The 20242-nt window shown below is 64.6% G+C and overlaps 9 protein-coding genes across 9 annotated transcripts; 2 read left to right on the top strand and 7 right to left on the bottom strand.

The window, feature by feature from the left end:
* Positions 1-602: 602 nt before the first annotated feature.
* Positions 603-2588, bottom strand: Q8F55_009315 (uncharacterized protein; the record flags this gene model as incomplete). Its single annotated transcript, XM_069357683.1, has 7 exons — positions 603-1115; positions 1151-1328; positions 1367-1638; positions 1704-1771; positions 1805-2146; positions 2181-2400; positions 2436-2588. 7 exons carry the CDS (start codon positions 2586-2588, stop codon positions 603-605), a joined length of 1746 nt encoding a protein of 581 aa, XP_069205620.1.
* Positions 2589-3486: 898 nt separating this feature from the next.
* On the bottom strand, positions 3487-6077 carry Q8F55_009314 (uncharacterized protein; the record flags this gene model as incomplete). The annotated part of the gene is made up of 10 exons (XM_069357682.1): positions 3487-3666; positions 3701-4066; positions 4101-4305; positions 4353-4571; positions 4608-4761; positions 4797-5135; positions 5172-5427; positions 5492-5758; positions 5798-5852; positions 5986-6077. The coding sequence occupies 10 exons, from the start codon at positions 6075-6077 to the stop codon at positions 3487-3489; spliced, it is 2133 nt and encodes a 710-aa protein (XP_069205619.1).
* A 1002-nt stretch (positions 6078-7079) lies between these two features.
* Positions 7080-8653, top strand: Q8F55_009313 (uncharacterized protein; the record flags this gene model as incomplete). The annotated part of the gene is made up of 2 exons (XM_069357681.1): positions 7080-8058; positions 8103-8653. 2 exons carry the CDS (start codon positions 7080-7082, stop codon positions 8651-8653), a joined length of 1530 nt encoding a protein of 509 aa, XP_069205618.1.
* Positions 8654-8768: 115 nt separating this feature from the next.
* On the bottom strand, positions 8769-9461 carry Q8F55_009312 (uncharacterized protein; the record flags this gene model as incomplete). The annotated part of the gene is made up of 1 exon (XM_069357680.1): positions 8769-9461. The coding sequence occupies one exon, from the start codon at positions 9459-9461 to the stop codon at positions 8769-8771; it is 693 nt and encodes a 230-aa protein (XP_069205617.1).
* A 278-nt stretch (positions 9462-9739) lies between these two features.
* Q8F55_009311 (uncharacterized protein) lies at positions 9740-12661 on the bottom strand (the record flags this gene model as incomplete). The annotated part of the gene is made up of 1 exon (XM_069357679.1): positions 9740-12661. The coding sequence occupies one exon, from the start codon at positions 12659-12661 to the stop codon at positions 9740-9742; it is 2922 nt and encodes a 973-aa protein (XP_069205616.1).
* A 1794-nt stretch (positions 12662-14455) lies between these two features.
* On the bottom strand, positions 14456-16001 carry Q8F55_009310 (uncharacterized protein; the record flags this gene model as incomplete). The annotated part of the gene is made up of 3 exons (XM_069357678.1): positions 14456-14901; positions 15519-15591; positions 15654-16001. The coding sequence occupies 3 exons, from the start codon at positions 15999-16001 to the stop codon at positions 14456-14458; spliced, it is 867 nt and encodes a 288-aa protein (XP_069205615.1).
* A 187-nt stretch (positions 16002-16188) lies between these two features.
* On the bottom strand, positions 16189-16923 carry Q8F55_009309 (uncharacterized protein; the record flags this gene model as incomplete). The annotated part of the gene is made up of 1 exon (XM_069357677.1): positions 16189-16923. One exon carries the CDS (start codon positions 16921-16923, stop codon positions 16189-16191), a length of 735 nt encoding a protein of 244 aa, XP_069205614.1.
* A 181-nt stretch (positions 16924-17104) lies between these two features.
* Q8F55_009308 (uncharacterized protein) lies at positions 17105-17991 on the top strand (the record flags this gene model as incomplete). Its single annotated transcript, XM_069357676.1, has 2 exons — positions 17105-17417; positions 17450-17991. The coding sequence occupies 2 exons, from the start codon at positions 17105-17107 to the stop codon at positions 17989-17991; spliced, it is 855 nt and encodes a 284-aa protein (XP_069205613.1).
* Positions 17992-18053: 62 nt separating this feature from the next.
* Positions 18054-20240, bottom strand: Q8F55_009307 (uncharacterized protein; the record flags this gene model as incomplete). The annotated part of the gene is made up of 11 exons (XM_069357675.1): positions 18054-18163; positions 18197-18451; positions 18486-18581; positions 18617-18758; positions 18794-18866; positions 18904-19285; positions 19321-19394; positions 19427-19533; positions 19570-19750; positions 19791-20077; positions 20115-20240. The coding sequence occupies 11 exons, from the start codon at positions 20238-20240 to the stop codon at positions 18054-18056; spliced, it is 1833 nt and encodes a 610-aa protein (XP_069205612.1).
* Positions 20241-20242: the final 2 nt, after the last annotated feature.

Raw genomic sequence — 20242 nt, 5'->3', positions numbered from 1 at the left:
GCGGTTATATACGCGTTGACGATGACGGCCGCGACTCTTCTGGCTCTGGCCGCGCTGAGGCCGCAGAGATGCAGTGTACCACTCGCGCCGACTTGCACAACACTGTACTTGGCAGGGGAACCGACCCACTTCTAGTTCTAGACGAAACGCGATGCCCGCGGACACAAACCTTGAGGCGTCAGTTTAGGTGGAGATTCGGCCAGTGGATCTATGGAAGAGCGGTGAAACGTGAAACCTTATGCCATCGACGCGTTCGGCGCGCCGAATTCGCGGCACGGCGCGGCGATGACGAGGGTCCCAGCCAAGCAGGGGAAGCGGCGTGTCGTGCCCGGTTACCATGCATCGGAAACAAGGCTCTCCGATGGCATGGTCGGCACCGAAGCCTGGGCCGAGTGTTGAGGATGCAATGCGGGTTTCATGTGAAGGAGAATAGCCGACCGCGTCTGTGGAAGCAGTCAACAAGACGGCCATGCGCCAGAGGCTCCACAGCCGCTGTCTTCCGGGCTCTCGGTGATGAGACTCGGCTCCGCCAAACATGCGCTCAGCCTTCGACGCCAGGTCAGTCTCCTAGCGCCAGCCCTTCACATTCGCGTATACAACGGTTACAGGTTCGGCAGCAGGCCGTGTAAAAAGGCCATGACCTCTGGCTCACCGCCAAGCGGCGCGGCAGTCTGAAGCGCCAAGCTCTGGATAAACTGGTCGAGAGCGGCGTTGTCAATCGTGGAGAGGTCGTAGTCTGTGGGGAGGGGTGCAAGGGTGGGGTTGGTGTCGCTGTTGACTGAGGCCTGCGCCAAGATGCCAGGCTCGTAGCCCATACCGAACGGCGCGGGCGCGGCGCGCGAGTACTCGCCCATGAGGTCGCGGAGGATGCCGGCCTTCTGCCTTCCCGACGGCCACGTCGCGCCAAGCTCCTCGAGTTGGTCTATACATGCCTGCGCCTTCTGGCTGCACAGCACGGCTTGCGAAGGGATGATCGCCTGCGCCGCCGAGAGGAGAAAAGTGCGGCCCGCCGTGAAGAGGACTTGAGGGGCGGCCGGAGACGCGTATCGCAGGCCGTGGGTATCTCGGTACGCTGTAGAGTGGTTGAGGATCTTGAGCGCGGCGGTTTGGCAGTGCTAGGTGTGAGCGCCGCTAGCAGATGCAGACCTACGACGGCGCCCGTGGGCAGGGTATGCGAGAGCCGCGCGGTGAGAGAGAAGGGCTGGTAGAGCAGGAGGACGACCCAGCCCCAAGCCATGTGCAGCATGAGGACGTGGGGGAGCGCGGGGGTCTGGTTCCCAATACACAGAACCTCGGGAAGGGTATCAATCCACGCGTTAAGCTCATCGCTGCGGCGTCAATCCCCATTCCGGCACGCCCTGCTCACTGGAACTCCTTCACGGTGCCGTTGTCCACAAGCGCGGCGACATCCGCCCGTTCAGTGTACAGAGCCTTGGTAATGTCCGCGGCGAGCTGCATCAGCGCGGACGTCGCCGCCATGGTGGTGCTGAGGTACGACGGCTGCGCCGGGCGGTGTGCGTTCGGGCCAGGCGGCCAAATCCACGGATACTGGTCTGTATCCCGGTCTGGCTGCGGCAGGGGTACGCTGTAGTCGACGATCGACGGCGTGCGACCGATGTACGTCGCAAAGGTCACCTCCTGGCAGAAGCAGGTCCAGAAAGTAGCATCACGCTGGGGTCAGCTGGACCCGGACGCCGCCTCACCTGTGTCAGCGTCTCGTGCGACATCTTCCCGTGGTCCACAAGCGGCGACGTGTCAATGTTCAGCCCGACTGGCGTCAGCTGTGTCCCATCCCAACACCCACGGGCATAGCACAGGCGGATCGCTTGCCCAAAGTTGATCCACCCGAGGCTGTAGTCGCCCATTGTCGACGAGTACCCGGCGCGAAAGGCAAGAGCCTGCACCGTAGCCACGCACGGCGCTACGCACTCGCGGTCGATGTGCCGCATGGCCTCCTCGAGGAACTGCCGCCGTGTAGACAGCGCGCGGAGGTGCGCCTCGTCGGCGTAGCTCAGGCCGAGCGCCAGCACCATGTTGTGCAGCATGGGCGAGTAGTTTGGCGCCGCAGCGGATAGGTCGGCTGTGTCGTCCAGCTCGAGCGCGATGCGCATGTCGCGGTAGAAGAGATGCGGGGTTGCGCGCTGGCCTGGGTGTCAGCGCCGTGCCAGTCGCTGGCTTACAAAAGCTGGCAAAGTAGCGGAAGAACCGGTCCAACGCCGCGTCGTGCTGCTCTTGCGTGAGGAAGACGTCGGGCAGGAACCGTCCAAACGAAGCGCTCGGAACCCGTGGTCGCCGTGCCGTCCGGTCTGCCGGCGACGACTGCATGGGCTCGGCGACGGTGCCGTGCCGGAAGGCGCTGGCGAAGGAGTGCACCCGGAAGCCGCCGTGCGAGTCTTGCACCTGTGGCATCAGCCGCTGCAAGCCACCCGACTTACCATCAAGTCGTCGACATTGTCCGCCTGCGCCGAGCGACGACGCGGGGAGAGGTTTGCGAGCCGCGAGGTGCCGGCCACAGGTGAGATGCTGGCGTGGACGGGCGACGGGGCGTCAGGGTGGTGGCTCGGGCCGGCGACGACCCCCGCCCCCATGGCCACTGACCGTGCCGCTTCCAGCTCACTCTGTAGCTCGTCTACCCGCTCACGGAGGTACCTCGCCTCTCGGCGGCTGAGTGACTTTCGGTAGTCCTCCCTCTCCGGCCAGGTGCAAGTGTCCTGGGATGTCAGCCGTCGTATGCCGCAGCACCCACCTGGTGGATCCGGCACGTGCCGCATGGGTCTGACCCATCACACTTCTTCTTCCTGCCGTCAGCGCTGCTCTGTCGCCCGCCCTCACCTCTGCCGACAGTTGATGCAGGCGCGGGTGACGTGCCGGCGCTTCCGGGGCGGTCGGGCGGCATCGGACGGCGGAGGGGAGGCCGACGCCGACGCCGATGCAGTGCTACGGGTTGCCATGCGAATCAGAGGGACTAGTGTCCCGGTAGGCAATGCTGCAGCTGCTGTTGTTGCGGATGGCGAGAGACGGGGAGAGAGAGGACGACTGAGATTGTTGTTGCTGAGCGGAATTCAAGTCCCGACAGATCGCTGGTCGGAGATGTCCGCCTGGGGAGAGGCGGCGACCTAATCCCGACAGCACTCCCGGCCAGCTCGATATGCAACTTTCACAGTGTCGAGAGGCTTGGAGCATGGATGAGCGGGATAACAGATACGCGGACACAAGGGGCCGGTGCATTGCCGAAGCTCAGAGCGACACACTCCCGGTCAGCATCAGGCAGCACCGTAGCAATGGCCGACAACGATGACAGATGGATCTACCCTCGGAGCCCCATGGGTTGGACTAGCTGGTTCTCGGGCCCCAGCTGGCATGCCCCGCCTCAGCCCCTTCCGGGGCTACAACGACTGCTACTCCTTGTGAGCACTCTGGGCAGCCGACCGTGGCGCGCCTGGCGCATGCATCCCACGACTAACAATTGCACCAACGACCTGCCCGCTACGACTCGTCTGGGACCTGGAGGAGAGACAGCAGGTCGGCCTCAGCGCCCAGGGGCATGGCAAACTGGCTCATCAAGCTCTGGATGAAGTGGTCAAAGTTGGACTCCCCCGCCCAGGTCATCGTGTCGGTGCTCGAAGCCGGGTAGTGGAACGCGCTGTTCTGCGCGTCGGTCGTAGCCTGCAATCAGCGTGGGCACTCCGCAGTAACTCACCGTCCCAGACTGCATGTCAAACGTAGGCTCGTCGTGCCCACCCGCCGCCGCAATGTTCTCCAGGAACGGGGTGAGGTGCGGCGTCGCCTCGGCATACTCGTTCAGCAGGTCCTGCAGGATCGCAGCCTTCTGGTTGGCCGCGACCCATGTGCGGCCGATCTCGCCGAGGTATATGAGGCAGGTGCGCGCCTTCTGGAGGGCGGCGGCGGCCTGCGACGGCAGCGCAGCCTGCGCCGCGGCCAGCAGGAACGTTGTCCCGGCGGTGTACAGGAACTGAGGCGCAGTGATGGCCGTGTACCGCAGCCCGTGCTGTCCCTCCCACAGCGTGGCGAGCTGCACAATCTTGAGCGCGGCTTTGTGGCATCGCTGGGGTCAGCGTCGCACCACGCAACGCCCTCACAGTCATGGCCGCGGTGCTAATGTCCACCGCGTGCGAGTTCCCGGGGCTCTTGGACACCACCTGGCTGAACGGCCGGAAGAGCAGGATGACGATCCACGCCCAGGCAAGGTGGATCATGAGGATGTGCGGCACGACGGGGTCGGGGGAGGCCGGCGCAACCAGCAGCGGGCGGGGGAGACCGTCGAGCCAGCCGTCGAGGGTTTCTCTGCGACATGTCAGCGGGTACACTTTGCACTCCGGGAGGCTACCCACGCCCATCGCTGAACCGTCCCTTCCCGCACCAGCGCCGTCTTGTCTGACCGGCCGGAATACACCGCCTTGGTGATCTCGGCGGCGATCTGCATGAGCCGCGATGTGTGTACGAACGCCAAGCTCAGGTAGCCTGGCTGCGGGGGCAGATGCTGGAACGGGCCCGGTGGCCACACCCATGGCAGATCGTCGGTCGTCTTGTCTGGCGTCGGCAAGGGGACGCTACGCGTAAGCACTGCGAATGCCTCGGCCACTTACGTGTAGTCGCCGATGAAGGGCACACCGCCGATGTAGATCGCCCAGGTCTCCTCTTGGCAGAAGCAGGACCAGAATGTGACGTTGCGCTGGGTGAGGGCCTCCTGCGATAGTCTCCCTTTGGCAACCAGCGGCGACGTGTCGACGTTGAGTCCGACTGCCTGTCAGCGCGCCACGACACTCTTAACCCACGAGCATAGGACAGTCTCACTGCGAGGCCAAAGTTGACCCAGCCCAGGCTGTGGTCGCCGAGGGTGCTCGAGTGGCTGGACCAGAGGCACAGCGCCTGCACCGTCGCGACCGACGGCGAAGCACACTCCCGCTCCATGTGCTTCATGCCCTCCTTGGCAAACGTCCGCCGCGTGGCCGGCGACCGGAGGTGCTCCTCGTCCATGTACGCCAGCCCGAGCGACAGCATCATGTTGTGCAGCAGTGGCGAGTAGTTTGGCGTCGCAACGGGCAGGTCGACCTGATCGTGCGACTGCGCGACCGCCATGTCGCGGTAGAACAGGTGCGGAGTGACGCGCTGCGCTGGCGGGTCAGTACCATCCATAGTGCATCACCCACCCCAGCACGCAAAGTACCGGAAGAACCGATCAAGCGCGAGGTCGTGCTGCTCCTTGCTGATAAAGTAGTCGGGGAGGAAGCGCCGGAACTCGGTCTCTGCCGAGTCGCCGACATGGTGTGCGTTGAGGTTGGACCTCCGCGGCGTAGAGTACGTGCTCGGACTGGTCGAGTCGAGCGGCTCGGACGCGTGCTGGTGCGAATGCCTGAACGCCGACGTGGGTCCGTGGAACCGCAGCCGGCCGTGGTCGTCTTGCACCTGTCGAGGCGTGAGCAACGAGCTGCTCCACCTGGCCGCGTCGTCGTCGCCACACCGCACTTACCACAATCTCGCCCAAGCTGTCGGGGCCCTGCAACCCGACATGCGGAGACGACCGCGGCCTGCTCGGCCCCGGGTCTACCGCCTCATGTCCGCCGTTGAGTCCAAACCGGGCGACCGGCGAGGTGGACGCCGGCGCAGGCATGGCCTCGCGCCCCTCCTTGGCCCGCAAGGCCGCCTCGAGCTCGGCCACGCGAGCACGAAGCGCGTTGGCTTCGGACCGGGACACCGACTTGCGAAAGTCGGCCTTGTCTGTCCAAATGCAGTCGTCCTATCCGTCAGCGCTCTGGTTGGCCAACCCCGCACCCACCTTGTACGTCTTGCAAGTGCCGCACACGGGCGTTACTCCGTCGCACTTCTTCTTCCTGTAAAGTCAGCCACGCGGCGGGACTCGAACGGGACGGATGGGGCGAGAGATCCTGCCGTATCCCGACGTCGTCGACCGGGCGGACTCGACGTCGTCCGACCACGCCCATCGACTCCACCGCGCCAACTCACCTGTCACGGCAGTTGAAGCACGCTTTCGACACATGCTGTCTCTTGCGCGCACTGATACTCGCTGGAGAGCTCGGCGTGGGACTCCGCTTCATTGTTGGCGTGTGAGACATTGCGGTGTGGGTGGATGAACGAGGTGTTGGAGAGAAATCGTTGGACGGAATCGGCGCGGGGTGGGCATGGGGAGGGCGGTTACCTCGGCGTATCGGTGGTGCATCCGTGGTCGGGCGGTTGCTAACGGCCGACACAGGGTAACTGACCGAGCTCGCTTGACGCGGAGGTGGCTCCAGATCTCAGTCCTCCGTGCAGTTTCCGCCAGAGCGGGGGAAGCGCGGCGTTTGACCGCAACAGCTGGGCAGATTTGCAGCTTGCAGTCGCATAGGGCTCGGTCCGCACGGCCAAGAGGGCCAAGGAGGCGACACGCAGCAGCATATGTGGTCTCCGTGGGGCCGATATTGCCCCGAGGCGATGCGTGCGAAGACGGCCGGCGGGGCTAGGCGGGGGGAGGAGGGAGGAGGATCAGTGGCGTGGGCGTGGGTGTGGGCGTGTCGGCGATCGGCTGCTCCTCCCCGCCACCAGCGGCGCCTCCATCGACGCCGTCACCGACGACGCCCCCCCAGTGCTCCCCGCGACACTCCTACCCACCACAACTCCTATCAAGCTTACCGCCTCCTCCACCAGCTATCGTACAGGCCACCGATTGACCCCCGGCCCCGGACTTGCCATCCAGGCAGTGCCATTCGCCGACCCCTCACTACGCACTCGGCTGACCGGGCCGCACCCTGCACCCTCGCCCCATACTGATCAAGCCAAAGCAATCACATGCACCCAGACCCCGTCGCCACTACTCACCCGCACTCAGCGGCATCCGCGCGGACTGACAGCCTTATCTCCCCGTGCGTTACCGAGAACCCGGCACCTGCGTGGCCTGGCTCCGCTCAAAACCCGGGCAGATTTCTCCACGTCCACTCCGTGCGGTTGCCGACAACTCTGATGTCTACTCTTGACAACACTCACTACAGCACGTCGGGCAGCTTAAATACGCTGCTGTCTGGGTCCCCATGGCCCCACATCCGCCCCCCGCCAGAACACCCAGCATGGCGTCCACCCCGTCCACGACTTCGATCGAGAAGGCCGGCGCCTACACGCCCGACAAGGTCGCCGCCGACCCCGAGCTCAAGGTCTCGTCCCAGGCCATCCCTGACAGCCCCCATGGCATGAGTGAGGAGGAGCTCGCCGACTATGTCATCGACCCCGCCGAGAGCCGCGCACTGCTGCGCACGCTCGACTTTCACATCGCGCCGGTCGTCATGGGTCTCTACCTCATTGCCTTCCTGGACCGCGCCAACATTGGCAACGCGGCCGTTGGAGGAATGACCACCGACCTCAACTTCCCCGCCAACGGTCTCTCTGTCGCCACTTCCATCTTCTACGTCACCTATGTCGCTCTCGAAACCCCCGCCACCATCCTCCTCCGTACCCTCCGTCCCTCGCGCATGATCCCCACCACCGTCGTCATCTGGGGTGCCGTTGTCATCGGCAACGGTTTCGCCAACAACTACGCCACTGTCCTGGTCTGCCGCCTGCTCCTCGGCGCCTGCGAGGCGGCGCTCAGCCCCTGCCTGTTCCTCTACATGACGACGTTCTATCAGCGCGAAGAGCTCGCCCTCCGCATGTGCTACCTCTTCATCTCGAGCGCCATCTCCGGCATTGTCGGTGGCCTCATCGCGGCCGGTCTCCTAAAGATGGACGGCATCGCCAACCTCGCCGGTTGGCGCTGGCTCTACATCATCGAAGGTATCATCACCGTCCTGGTCGGCTTTGTCGTCTTCTTCACCATGTACGACAGGTACGAGGACGCAAAGTACCTCTCGGACCGCCAGATGTTCCTCATGCACGTCCGCCAGGCCAAGTCGGCGTCCTACTCCAAGGACGAGGGCTTCAGCTGGGTCGAGGTCCGCAAGGCGCTCACCGACCCCGTCATCTACCTCTCGGGCTTCATCCAGCTCTGCATCGATGTCTGCCTCTACGGATTCGCCACCTTCCTCGTCGTCATTGTTAACCAAATGGGCTTTGGTGAGTACCCCGAAGCGTCTCGTACTCCCGCTAACACGTCCCAGACAAGATCGCATCCCAAGGCCTCACCGCCCCCGTCTACTTTGTCGCCGCCATGGTCTACCTCGTCGGCGCACTGATATCCGACCGCTACTCTATCCGCTACTGGCTCATCCTCCCGCTCAGCTTCTTCACTGCCCTGGGATACATCCTCCTCATCATCCCAGTCGACACGGTCGCGGTCAACCTCCTCGGATGCTTCTTCGCAGCCGTCGGCATCTACATCGCGGTCGGTCTCCACATCACCTGGCTGGGCCAGAACATTGCTGGCTACCGCAAGCGCTCGACCTCGGTCGGCATGCAGCAGACGATGGGTAACATTGGCGGCGTGATCGCTGGCCAGATTTACCGCTCGGGCGATAAGCCCCGCTACACCCTCGGCCACGCCGCCTCGCTCGGCTTCTGGGTCGTCGGCATGATCGCCCTCACCGTCGAGTACATGATCTGGCGCAACCGCAACATTGCGCGCGACAGGATGACCGAGGAGGAGAAGCAGGCCCAGGACGACGCCGGTGTCACGGGCGACCACCACCACTCGTTCCGCTACGTTCTGTAAGCGGCTGGGAGCAGGGATGCGCGAAGGGAAGTTGTGCGCAAATCGGTACTTGGGTTACCATAGCAAAGGCCAGAGCTGGGCCACCTCATTTGTACAATATCAATGCAAGGGAACACTACTTGAGTTCGTCGAGGTACTGCGCGAGATCGGCCAGCCCGCTGCCAATCCGCTTCGGCGTCGCGTCGAGCTCCTCGACCGGCAGGCCAGCCCGGTTGCACCAGAAGGTGTTGTACCCGAACCACGTCGCGCCCGCCGCATCCCACCCGTTGGACGAGACGAACACAATGTCCGAGGCCTTGGCGCCGTACCGCTCCGTGCCGAGCGTGTAGCTCGCAGGGTGGGGCTTGTACGCTCTCACGGTGTCGACGGAGAGGATGTCGTCAAAGATGCCTGTGAGCCCGTTGGCGGTGACCATGGTCTCCAGCATGGCGGGGTTGCCATTGGAGAGGATTGCGAGCGGAATCCCGCGGGCTTTGAGGGCAGTCAACACGCCGGCGACGTCGGGATGGGCCTCCAGTCGCTCGTACACCGCCATGAGCTCGGCCTCGGCGGCTGTGGACAGTTCCAGGCCGAGCTTCCGCGCGCTGAAGCGCAGCGCATCGAGTGTAATCTCATAGAACGGCTTGTAGTGCCGGCGCCGCTCCGGGTCGGCCAGCGTCCGCAGCTGCGTGTACTCGATCTGCTTGAGCCGCCAGAGCTGTGCGAGCGAGTCGCCCGACGACGGGAAGTGCGCCTCGGCGAGCGTCGTCACGGCATACACGTCGAACAGGGTGCCGTAGGCGTCAAACACGATGGCTGCGGGCGGCATGTCGGTGAGGGGAACTTGGAGAGGTGCGTGGTTGTTGGGGTTGGGTTATCTGCACGGTTCGGTAAGTGACGGCGCGGTGCCGGCGGAGGAGTTGCCGACTGCCGGGTTGTGCTTGAGACTCGGAGGGTCGCCGAGCTCCGTCCAGTGCTGCCTCAACTGATGCCGCGACGACTCGCTCACCGCCGAGCGACTTCACAAATTCATTCAAACTTGATTGCCAAGCTACAAGGTAGTGGTCAAGCCACAAGGTAGGTAGCACTTCGAATAGCCCCAGTCTCCTAGGGCGCGAAGCCCGAGTCCGGAGCTCCGCTGTCGCCGCCTTCAGCAGCAGCCTCGCTCGGTGGCTGCGAGGACGAGGCAGGGGGTGCAGTCGACGACGTGACGGGGGGGAACTCGGCGGGGAGTGTCTGGGCGCTTGCCTGCGAAGCGGCCCCAACTGACGCACTGGCAGAGGCAGCAGGAGCAACAGACGAGGCAGGGAAAGCTGTCGTCTGGGAGCTAATGCTGGCACCACCCGGGTTGCCCCCAACGCCGCCCGCCGAGTCGCCCGGCGTCTCGCCATCGCCAACCAAAACGGTCGGGGGGACGTCTCCAGCATCGAAGAACGCCGCCTCGAGCGAGCCAGGCTCGGGGGTGCCGTCGGGTCTGATACCCGGCGCGACGGGAACGTAGCCGCTCGGGAGCGGGACATTGGCGGAGGTAGCGGGCGGGCGTAGCGTAGACGCGCCGCCCGAAACAGTGGGGAAGACAGTCGGCGAGGCACTCGTGCGAGTCACAGCGCCAGAGCCCGTGATGGTGGCGTACTGGGCGAGGTCGGCTGGGTCAAGCGGCGGGGTCGTCGTAACCGGGATGTCCGCCGAACCAGTGATAGTCTGGCCGCCCTGCACGAGGGTGAAGACGGAACGGTTCATGCTGAATGACGCGGGTGCCGCTGGAGCCACCGTCGCGACAACTTGGCGCTTCCCGTTGGCGAGGTCGTCCTTCTCAGCGCCACGGCGGCCCTGGGGCGGCACGTATCCCTTGATCGCCGGGCTCGTGTCGCGGCGACCAGGACCAATCGCGTCGACAGGACCAGTGCACAGCCCCTGCCACTCTTCAGGCCTGTCAAAGGTACGCACAACGTCGGGTCGGATGACGATGAGACCGAGCTTGCCCGACGACAGGTGTGAGCCGATGTGGCAGTGGATGGGCCAGACGCCTGGGTTGTCGGACGGAATGCGGACAAGCGCCCATGAGGCCGATCCAATGGAAAGCGTGTCGCGATACAGCGGGTTGACGAGGTTGAGCGGGACATCCTTGAGCTTCTCGGGAGTCATCACGCCGGTGCCACGCGCGAGGATGTGGAAGGGTCGACCGTGGATATGGAACGGGTGCGAGAGGCCAACGTCGAGCTGGTTGATGATGAGGTCGGCACCGCCTACGCCGTCATGCTCGTACACGAGCGTCGCAACGTTGCTCCCATTGATCGGAACTCCGTTCTCAACCCGCGCAAGTGCCGGGTCGTTGATCATGTTGACAAAGTTGATACCGTTCATGCCGAAGCCGAAGAACTCCTCACGAGTGCCGGGGTTGACAAATCGGCCAGCCGAGGTGCCCATCTGCTGGACTGAGAAGGCCGTCTGCGGCGGCGTCTCCACAATCTTGGGCTTGACATTGTAGAGCTCGTCAATGTCCTGGCAAAGGTCTTCCTCTCCAGCGAGGTCGGGCCACGGGGCGGAATTTGGCGAGCCAATGGACCAAGCGTCGCCAAGGAAGTCGGTGTAGCGGAGCACCGCCAAGCCGGTGATAAGTCGACCTCCAAAGATGCATCGGGCCGCCATTCTGCCGCGAATCCAGAAGCTTGAGAACTGGCCGCCCCGGTTAAGGTTGACCACAACCGAGGCGCGTTGTCCCGGTTCGAGTGCGAGCTCGTTGAGGTAAAGGGGCTCGATGGGCGTGTCGTCAACCTCGATGACCTGGAGCACGTGCTGGTCGATAGAGAATCGCACCATGGCGTGGTTTCCGGGATTGATGAGTCGGAGCCGGATCTTGGAGCCGATCCTGCCCCTAAGCTCGTACGGCTTGGTGGTGAGGCAGGTAGCATCGGGTTGCGCAGTCGCGCAGTCACGCTGTCCGATACCGTTGATGAGGATGGCGTCTGGCTGGGTCGGGATATTCTGGCCCTTGTAGCCTAGCGTGAGGTTGTGCATTCGGTCGATGATGAACTCGGACAAATGGTCGTCCCAGTCGGACAGGAACATGATCTTCTCCTCGTCATAGTCGCGTGACTTGACCCACGGGTCCTCCTTGGCGTGAACGATGAACGCGCCGCTGATACCGTCGGCCAGTGTGTTGCCAAAGTGCGAGTGGTACCAGTATGTGCCCATCTCTGAATCGAGCGTGAAGCGGTAGACGAATGTGGCGCCCGGGGCGATGGGGCACTGGGACACTCCCGGCACACCGTCCATGTGGTTGCTGTTACGCTGGCGGATGCCGTGCCAGTGGATCGCCTGGGCATGGTCGAGGTTGTTGTGGACAGTCACTTCGATAATGTCACCCTGGTTGGCTTCAATTGTCGGGCCGGGGAACTGGTTGTTGATGGTGTACATGAGACGCTCGAATCCGTCGGGCGAGCCGGCAGACGTGCCGAGGGTAAACTCGTACTTGCGCACGACCGGCTGGGAGTCCTCTGCAGGGGCACCCAGCGCTGCGGTGAAGGAGGCGTTGTTGGCGGTGTAGGTGTTGGACGGGAGCGGGGGGAGGGGGTAAGACCAGATCAAGCTCTGCACGTGCTGGGGACGGGTATTGTTGACGGTGGACGTGGTGGGCGAGGCGGTGGGCGAGGATTCGGGTGACACGGTTGAGGTCGAGATCAACTGGGAGCCGCCGTCAGTCGACGAGGAGATGATCTCGGAGCCGCCAGTCGACGAGGAGATGATCTGAGAGCCACCAGTCGACGAAGAGATTATCTCGGAGCCACCGCCGGTCGACGACGAGATTATCTGGGAGCCGCCATCAGTTGACGACGACGAGCGCTCCGGGGGAGGTGTGATCCTAGGAGGAGGGCGAGGGCGCCGACTGGGCCGGCCCCACCAGGGAGGCCAGGACCATCCACCCCAACCAGGGGCCTGCCGGGCCTGCAGGCCGTCGTTGAAGCCCTGCTGGGCGTTGGCCGCGCCGAGGAGGGCGATGGTGGCGAGCGAGAGCAAGTCTGCGCGCATGGTGTGGCGTGTCTTCAAAGGTTAGCCGGGCTCGCTCTGCCTCACTCACTCTCTGGAGTTGTTGTAGAGGTCAGTGTCTTGCGTACCGAGTCTAAAGTCTTGAAGAGGTCTTCGAGTAGACACTGGGACTGAGAATAAGGCCTCACATGCGTCTTTTTATGTCTTCCGGCACCGCTGTCAACACCACATTCTGGCGCACAGTCAACCAGGTTGCAACGGTAAGCCTCTGCTCCGCCCCGGGCAAACAAGCGCACCATGGCGCCAGGCCGCGAGCAGTCTCCAGTCCTCCAACGTTGACAACCAGGGGGTGCTGTGTATAAACCTAACAACCTTGACTAGACGACGGGGAGCAACGAGCAGCCTGCAGCGACGAGGCGCCGGGACTGCAATGCTGCGGAGCCGGCACAGGCGACCGAAACGAGATGAGCAGCTTGTCGATGTTTGGTTCTCAGCGGAGGTGCCTGGCCGCGATGTTAGAACACATTTGGCCAGGCCGCGTCGTACGCCTGCTGCGGCCCGTCGTCGTTGCGCAGCGCGGACCGACTGCCCGTCGGATTCCCAGAATACCGGGTGCTGCTGGGTGGCAAATCCCCCTCCGTATTCTCCGCGTTTCATGTCTGAGAGGTGCGGGGACTATCAGTCATGCCTACTTGTCGACAACCCAAACCTTGCACTAGTCGCCACAGGGTTAACACGCTCATGCTTGTTGCTGTGGCAACGGCAGAGCAACGGCAGAGCAAGGGTTGGCCGCGGTCGCTGGGAGCGCGACCGCGTTTCCCGGTCTTGGCAGTGCACTGCTGGTCAACTGTCTCCCGCTGCGTCCGGACGGCAAGAGCAGCGACGAGCTCCACTGCCCCGGTCGCTCAGGCAGTCGCTTCCCATTAGGCTTGGAATGCCATCGTCCCTCGAGCGTCTCGGGGGTTCCTGTCCCGTCGCTATGCCATTGGAGCCGTACGTGGTCCGGTGATGGGCACCGCTTCCGCAATCATTCAGCCGTCAACACAAGTGTAAGCTGCGAGTCGCGGGTGTAGGGCAGGATGGTACCAGCAACGGCAGTGCCTCTGTCTGGGTGCCCCTGCTGAGAGAAGGGTGAGTCAGCGGCAGCGGTTGTACGAGGGGGCGGGCTTTGTGTTTCGGATAGACAACGCGCGACGGCATACGCCTCGTTCACCGCGGTTACGGCACCAGGTTGAGTGTGCCCGCCAAATGCCGCCTTTGTGAGAGACGTTTCAGGCCCTCGGCACGGCGGCCCCGAAGCACTCTGCGGCTCTGCTACGCCGCTGCCAGTCGTCATGCTTGTCCGGAGGCTGATGGGGGTTGACTCATGGGTACCAGCGCCTCGGCCCAACGGACGTGTCTCAGTTACGCAGCCGTCAACCTTATCCAAATGTCACACGGTGCTGCACAGGGCGGCCAGGGGGAGCACCATTGAAAGGACACCGCACAATGGATACCCAAGAGGCTCATGATGAAACAGGTGGCATAAGTGCCCGCCACGGGGAGGTCGCACAGCGGCGTTGGGAGAAGCGGGGGTCGACGAGCCGAGAATGCTGCGCGAAGCGGGGGCGGGCGCGGAGGAATGAGGCGTAGAGTGACGAGAGCGGCCGTGTTGCGAGGAGGACGCTCCAAGTCTCCCTCACAACCACATTCCGCTCCGATTCCTACGGAGTGTCAACAAGAATAGAGTTCGGGGTTGTATCCACGGAAACTTCAAGCTTGAGGACCTGGCGTCCCGTCGGGGATGTGTTTGAGGTGCCGAGGCACTCACCACTTTCTCGGTTGCATCGTCTCGTCTCACTCGAGCGACCACACCTCGACGTCGATGCCGTGCGCTTCGGCGAGCTCGACAATGATCGGCCGTGCCTCGAGTTCCCAGCTGAGCCCGCCAATGCCCGCTCCGATCCGCGGAAGCGCGATTGCCCCGCCGTCCTCAGCGACGAGCTTGAAGGCGTTGTCTAGGCCCTCGCGCAGCCACTCGACGCGTGCCCGTGGCCCGGGGCGGTCCTGCGTCGCGATGTTGTACACTGTCGCCCCGTGCCGGTCGCGGTAGACCTGCACACCGCCCGGGACGAGCACGCCGGTCTGACAGGCCGCTGCTGAAGATGTCGCCGGTGTGGTATGTGACGGGCATGGTGGGGTGGATGGTGGACGGATGGGTGATGGTGAGGACGACCGTTTTGATGGCGATGACGGTGGTTGAGTCAACCTGGGTTGATCCCGCTGCGCGTCGATCAACGTGGCTTTGCCACTCGCGACCGCCTTGGGCTGCGATACGATCTGCCTTATGCACTCTGCCCTCCTCATCCCATCACATTGCCCACCACGGTCCTGGCGATCCTGGCACTGCCAAGAGGGCCGGTGCCGGCGGAATCGTCAAAGTCTCCGACAGCCACTGACGCAAGAGTACGCCGACGAGGCAGTCTCTGCTATCTGCTGGACATCGCCATCACCGTCCACACTCCATCCCAGGCGGACAGCACTGAGCAGGCTTGACCGACTGCACCATCATCGTGGCATGTAATCTCGCTGTGATGTTCGCGCCGCGCATGCCGAGACCACCCCCGCCCAGCCTAGGCCGACACCGTCCACGCATGCAGCCAGACTCATCCACAAACCATCCACACCGCCGCACGCCCGCCGCACGCGCTCCAGCCCAACTCCCAGCCAGTCGAATGCAATGCATATGCGTCTCCATGAATGTCGTGCCGTGTTCCGTGTATTCGTCTGCGTCCGGCCGCCGCCGCAGCATGCCAAGGCGACGGTGCCTCCACTTGCCTCCCCGTCCCGCCGACTCTCTGGCTCATCGCCCACAGCTGCCGCAGACTTGCATCAGCATTGCCCCAGCGTACACACTCACTGGCGCCGACGAGTCGTCCGGCGAGGTTCATGCCGATGCCCCAGCCGAAGCCGCGCACGAGCGAGTCGCCGAGCTGCAAGCGTCAGTAATGGCCGATTGCGTGGGCTGTCCTGCGCCGCGCCCGTAGCCACCCACCTTGGACCCAATGCCGCCAAGCTTGCTCTTACCACCGCTGTGGTGGTTGTTGTTGTTGCTGTGATGCTGCTGCTCCTGCTGCGGAGCCGGCGCGGGCTGGGGAGCCGGTGCAGACTGAGGTGGGTAGTACGGCTGCTGCTGGTACTGCTGCTGCCCCGGCGGCGGGCCCTGCTGGTAGTAGGGCTGGCCTGGTGGTCCCTGCTGAGAGTACTGGCCTGGCGGCGGCTGGTAGTATGGCTGCTGCTGGTATCCCGGCTGGCCGTACTGCTGCTGCTGCTGGCCCATGAACGGGTAGTTGGGGTCGACCTGTCCGCCGTAGTTTGGTGGTGGGCCCTGCTGGTATGACATGGTCGTTGTCCGGTGCTGTGCCGTGTCCGGTGCTGTGCGTGAAGAGTGCGATGGCAACAACGACGTCGATCACTTGTTGACGAGTTTTTTCTTGCGATTGAGTAGGCTGGCCATGGAAGTCACCGTTGTCACCTTGGCATACTGCGGACCTCGGTCCAGGGACGAGACCTCGCGTGGGCAACACGCGTCAATACGTCACCGCGTGCACCGCTTCGATGCAAATAGACTTTGTACGGGGACGAGACCATCTGCAGGGGACTAGGCCACTGTGGACGCTGTCCTCGTGTGCGACGGGCGCGTTGGACAGGAGCGCGTTCAGCAGGACGCGGTCGCGGAGGAGAGGTGGCGGGGTGACCAGGTCGTCCGCCGGCGAGTCGACACCACCGTAGCCAGTGGTTTCGACGTCCTCGGTGTCTCGCAGGCGGCGCAAACACTCGGCCATGTCGGGAGCCGAGGCACCATAGCCCCAATGCAACCCGGGGATGCGCTGGGTCGCGGCGCTCGTGATACTCGTGGCTCGATGGATGGCGGAAATGGCCCGACGCTCGTGCCCCTTCCTGTTCCTCCCAAACTCCGGGGCCTCTTCTCCAGGAAGGAGCAGCCCGGGCTCCGACTGCAGCGCATTCACCTCGGCGAGGTGCTCGGCATCGTACACGACCTCGCTGACAAACTCGATCCTGATGTGCCGTGCGAGCTTGGCGTCGACGGTGTTCTTGAGGGAGCGGGAGACGAGGCGGAGAGCGTGGAGGCGGGGTGCAGCGGCCGGGTCGTCGTACAGGCCGTCGATTAGGAACGAGGTGATGGTGTCCACAATGGTGGGGAACGCCGACGCGTCGAGGCAGGTGGGCGATGGCGGCGGTGAGGATGAAGGCGCGGGCGTCGACCGCTCGGGCTTGGACCTGAGTCGCTTCAGCCAGCGCATGATGCCGGCCGAGGATGCGGGGAAGTGTAATCTACGCCGGAGGTGCCGAAGAGACGGCCGCGCTGGGAATGGCCCAAACCTAGTGGATGCGAGATGGAGACGAGGCCGCTCATCTCCGGGAGGCCCGGACGGATTTGGGACCGGAGACAACCGAGTGGAGGTTGTCATCGCACTCTCCCCAATGTCCGACATCGCCGCGTTCCACACCCTGCTCCAGCGCAGTCCGCGCATCCTCGCCATCTGCGGCGCGGGGCTGTCCGCGTCTTCAGGCCTGCCGACGTTCCGCGGCGCGGGCGGCCTGTGGCGGAACTACGAGTCGACGAGTCTAGCGACTCCCGGCGCGTTCGGCCGGGATCCGGCCCTCGTCTGGCTCTTCTACGCCTGGAGGCGGCACGTGTGCCTCCAGGCCGACCCGAACGGCGGGCACCGCGCGCTCGCGGCGCTGGCCAAAGCCCGGGGTAGCGACTTTCTCTGCCTCACGCAGAATGTCGACAGTGGGTTGGAGGGTAGACCGCGCTGACCGCAGACCTGCACGAGCGCGCCGGACACCCGCCCGACACGCTCCGGCACCTCCACGGGCGGCTGTTCGACCTCAAGTGCAGCAAGTGCAAGAAGACGGCTTATACCACCGACGATCCGCTGTGCCCCGCCCTCGCGCCGGCGTCAAAGGACTTTCCCGCCGGCGACATCAACCCGCTGCTCGATCCGCGCAGCCCCGTGCCCCCGATCCCCACGGCCGAGCTCCCGCACTGCCCATCCTGCGGCGGCATCCAGCGCCCCGGCGTCGTGTGGTTCGGCGAGAACCTCGACGGCCGGATGCTGCGCGAGGTCGACGCGTGGATCGATGCAAAGCCCGTCGACATCGTCCTCGTCATCGGCACCAGCTCGGTCGTGTACCCCGCGGCTGGGTACGCCGAGCGCGCGCGGACACGGAATACCAAGGTCGTCACGGTCAACCTCGACCCGGATACCGAGGCTGCCGAGCCAGGGGACCTGGTGTATGTCGGCGACGCGGCCGAGCTGCTGCCAGCGCTCCTCGCCCCGCTCACGACCACCTCGTCGCTGTGACCAGCCGCACAAGGTTCATCTGCCATGTATCTACAACTTCGCCTGTCTCGCGAGTGTCGCAACTACAACCTTGCCTTGGGTGCACCCGCCTGCTTGCCGCCCTGGCGCTTCCACTGCTCACCGACAATATCCTTGACCTCGTTCTTGAGCACCTTGCCGTTGGCGTTGATAGCTGGGGTCAGCCAAGCTCGCACGCCGCACTCACGCAGGCCGTCGGGGAATATGACACAGACGACAGGACGAGCGGGGTACCGCAGGCGCTTGTCCGCCTCGGCGATGATGCTCTCGGGTGTGGCCGTCGCGCGCGGGGCGAGGCTGACGCCGAGGCCGACGCGCTCGCCCAGCACCGGGTCGGGCACGGCGACCGCAGCGACTTCGGCAATGCGCGAGTCCTGCGCGACGGCGTTCTCCACCTCGGCCGAGGCAATGTTCTCGCCGCCGCGAATGATCATGTCCTTGGCTTGGGGTCAGCTGTGCCCCTCGTAGTCACCCACCGCGGTCACGCAGGTACAGGATGCCCTCCTCGTTGATGTACCCCACATCGCCGGTGTCGAACCAGCCGTCGGCGGTGAAGCTCTCCCTGTTCGCCTCTGGCGCGTCAGCTGGGTCCACCATGCCGACGCACTGTCGTTGTACAGGTACTCCTTCATGACGCAGCCGCCGCGCACGTGCAGGATGCCAAGCGTGCCGGCGGGCACAGGCTTGCCCGTCTCCATGTCAACGATGCGCATGTCGCCGATCGGGATGGCGACGCCGACGGCTTCGGGCTGGGTGTGAGCGCGACCCCCACACTGGCACCTACCCTATCGACGTAGTCCTGCCCGCCGATGGCGATGAACAGGCCTGAGCACTCTGTCATGCCCCACCCGTGCGAGCTGTGGGTCAGTCTACAGCCCATAGCCCAGCACGCACACAAAGGCGGCCGGGAAGCGCGCCTTCACGTCCGCAGGCAGGCGCTTGGGCGGCGCCGCACCGCCATACGACATGCCGTCCATCTCATAGTCGTCGGGCAGCAGCCCCGACTGCAGAATCGCAGTCGTGATACTCGGCACGCCCGAGATGAGGCGAATGTTGTGGTTGACCATGAGCTTAACCGCGTCCGGCACGCTCCAGCGGCGCATGAAGATCATCTTGGCGCCCGCGACGAACATGCGGATCATGACGGCCAGGAGGCCGGTGACGTGGAAGAGGGGCACTGGCATGAGGACCGCGGGCCCCTCGGCGGGCGGCTCGTGGACCGCCGGCAGCGCCATCTCGAACGGGACTCCCATGCGCATCGCGGCGCGGAGCGCGGCTGCAGTCAGCGGCGAGGGGCTGGGGGCGACTTACGGACAGACGCGGTGAGCACATGCTGCATGCCCTGGCGCTGGGTGATGAGCACGCCCTTGGGGAGCGAGGTGGTGCTGCCGTCAGCGCGGCCAGGGGGCACACCCACCCCGAGGTGAAGAGCACGAGCGCATCGCTCTCGGGGGCGACGTCGAAGCCCTTCTTGCTCTTGACCGCCTCGACCGACGCAGGGAGGGGGGAGATGTTGCTCAGGTCCTGCGGTCAGCTCCACCCCACCCTGCACCCACCTACCTCGACGTAGGCCTGCGCACGCTGCGTGAGATGCTTGGTGCTGTTCCAGCACCAGAGCGGACCGACGCGATTGTCGGCCAGATGCTCGGCGACGGGCGCGAGCACCTCGGCGCCAGCCGCGTCGACGAGGACGATCTTGGGGCGCGTGAGGATGAGACAGTGGATCTGGACCTCTTGGGTGCTGCGGGATCAGCCATGTCTCACCCCTCCTTGCCACCCACACCGTCGAGTTCAAGCACACGGGCACTGCGCCGAGGAAGTGCGCGGCGACGAACGACGTGATCCACCCGGACGAGTTTTGCCCCCCGACCGCGACGCGGTCGCCCGAGCGGATGCCCTGCTCGCGGAGCCACGCCGCGAGCTTGTACGCGTGCGCGAGCAGCTCGCCGTACGTGACGTCGCGGCGGTCGTCGTACTCTGCCGGCTCGGGCACCGGCTCGTTGATGATGACCCTGTCCGAGTAGCGGTTGAGCCTGTCCTCGAGGAACTCGCGAAAGGACGCCGGCGCCTGGTGGGTCAGCGTGGTCTGTCCCGCGGCTACCCACATGCTTCCACACGCGGACGGGCCCATGGCCCAGGTCCATCGTCTCCATCTCGAACGGCCCGCCCTTGACCGTGATGGCCGCGTCGATGGCGGCGAACGAGGGCTGGGCGTCTCCTTCCTCTGACATTG

The sequence above is a fragment of the Vanrija albida genome (genome assembly GCF_041260175.1).
Source record: "Vanrija albida strain AlHP1 chromosome Unknown contig_7, whole genome shotgun sequence".
NCBI lineage: Eukaryota > Fungi > Basidiomycota > Tremellomycetes > Trichosporonales > Trichosporonaceae > Vanrija > Vanrija albida.
The sequence above is the reverse complement of the archived record's forward strand: the minus strand, read 5'-3'. Positions and strand labels throughout refer to the sequence as shown.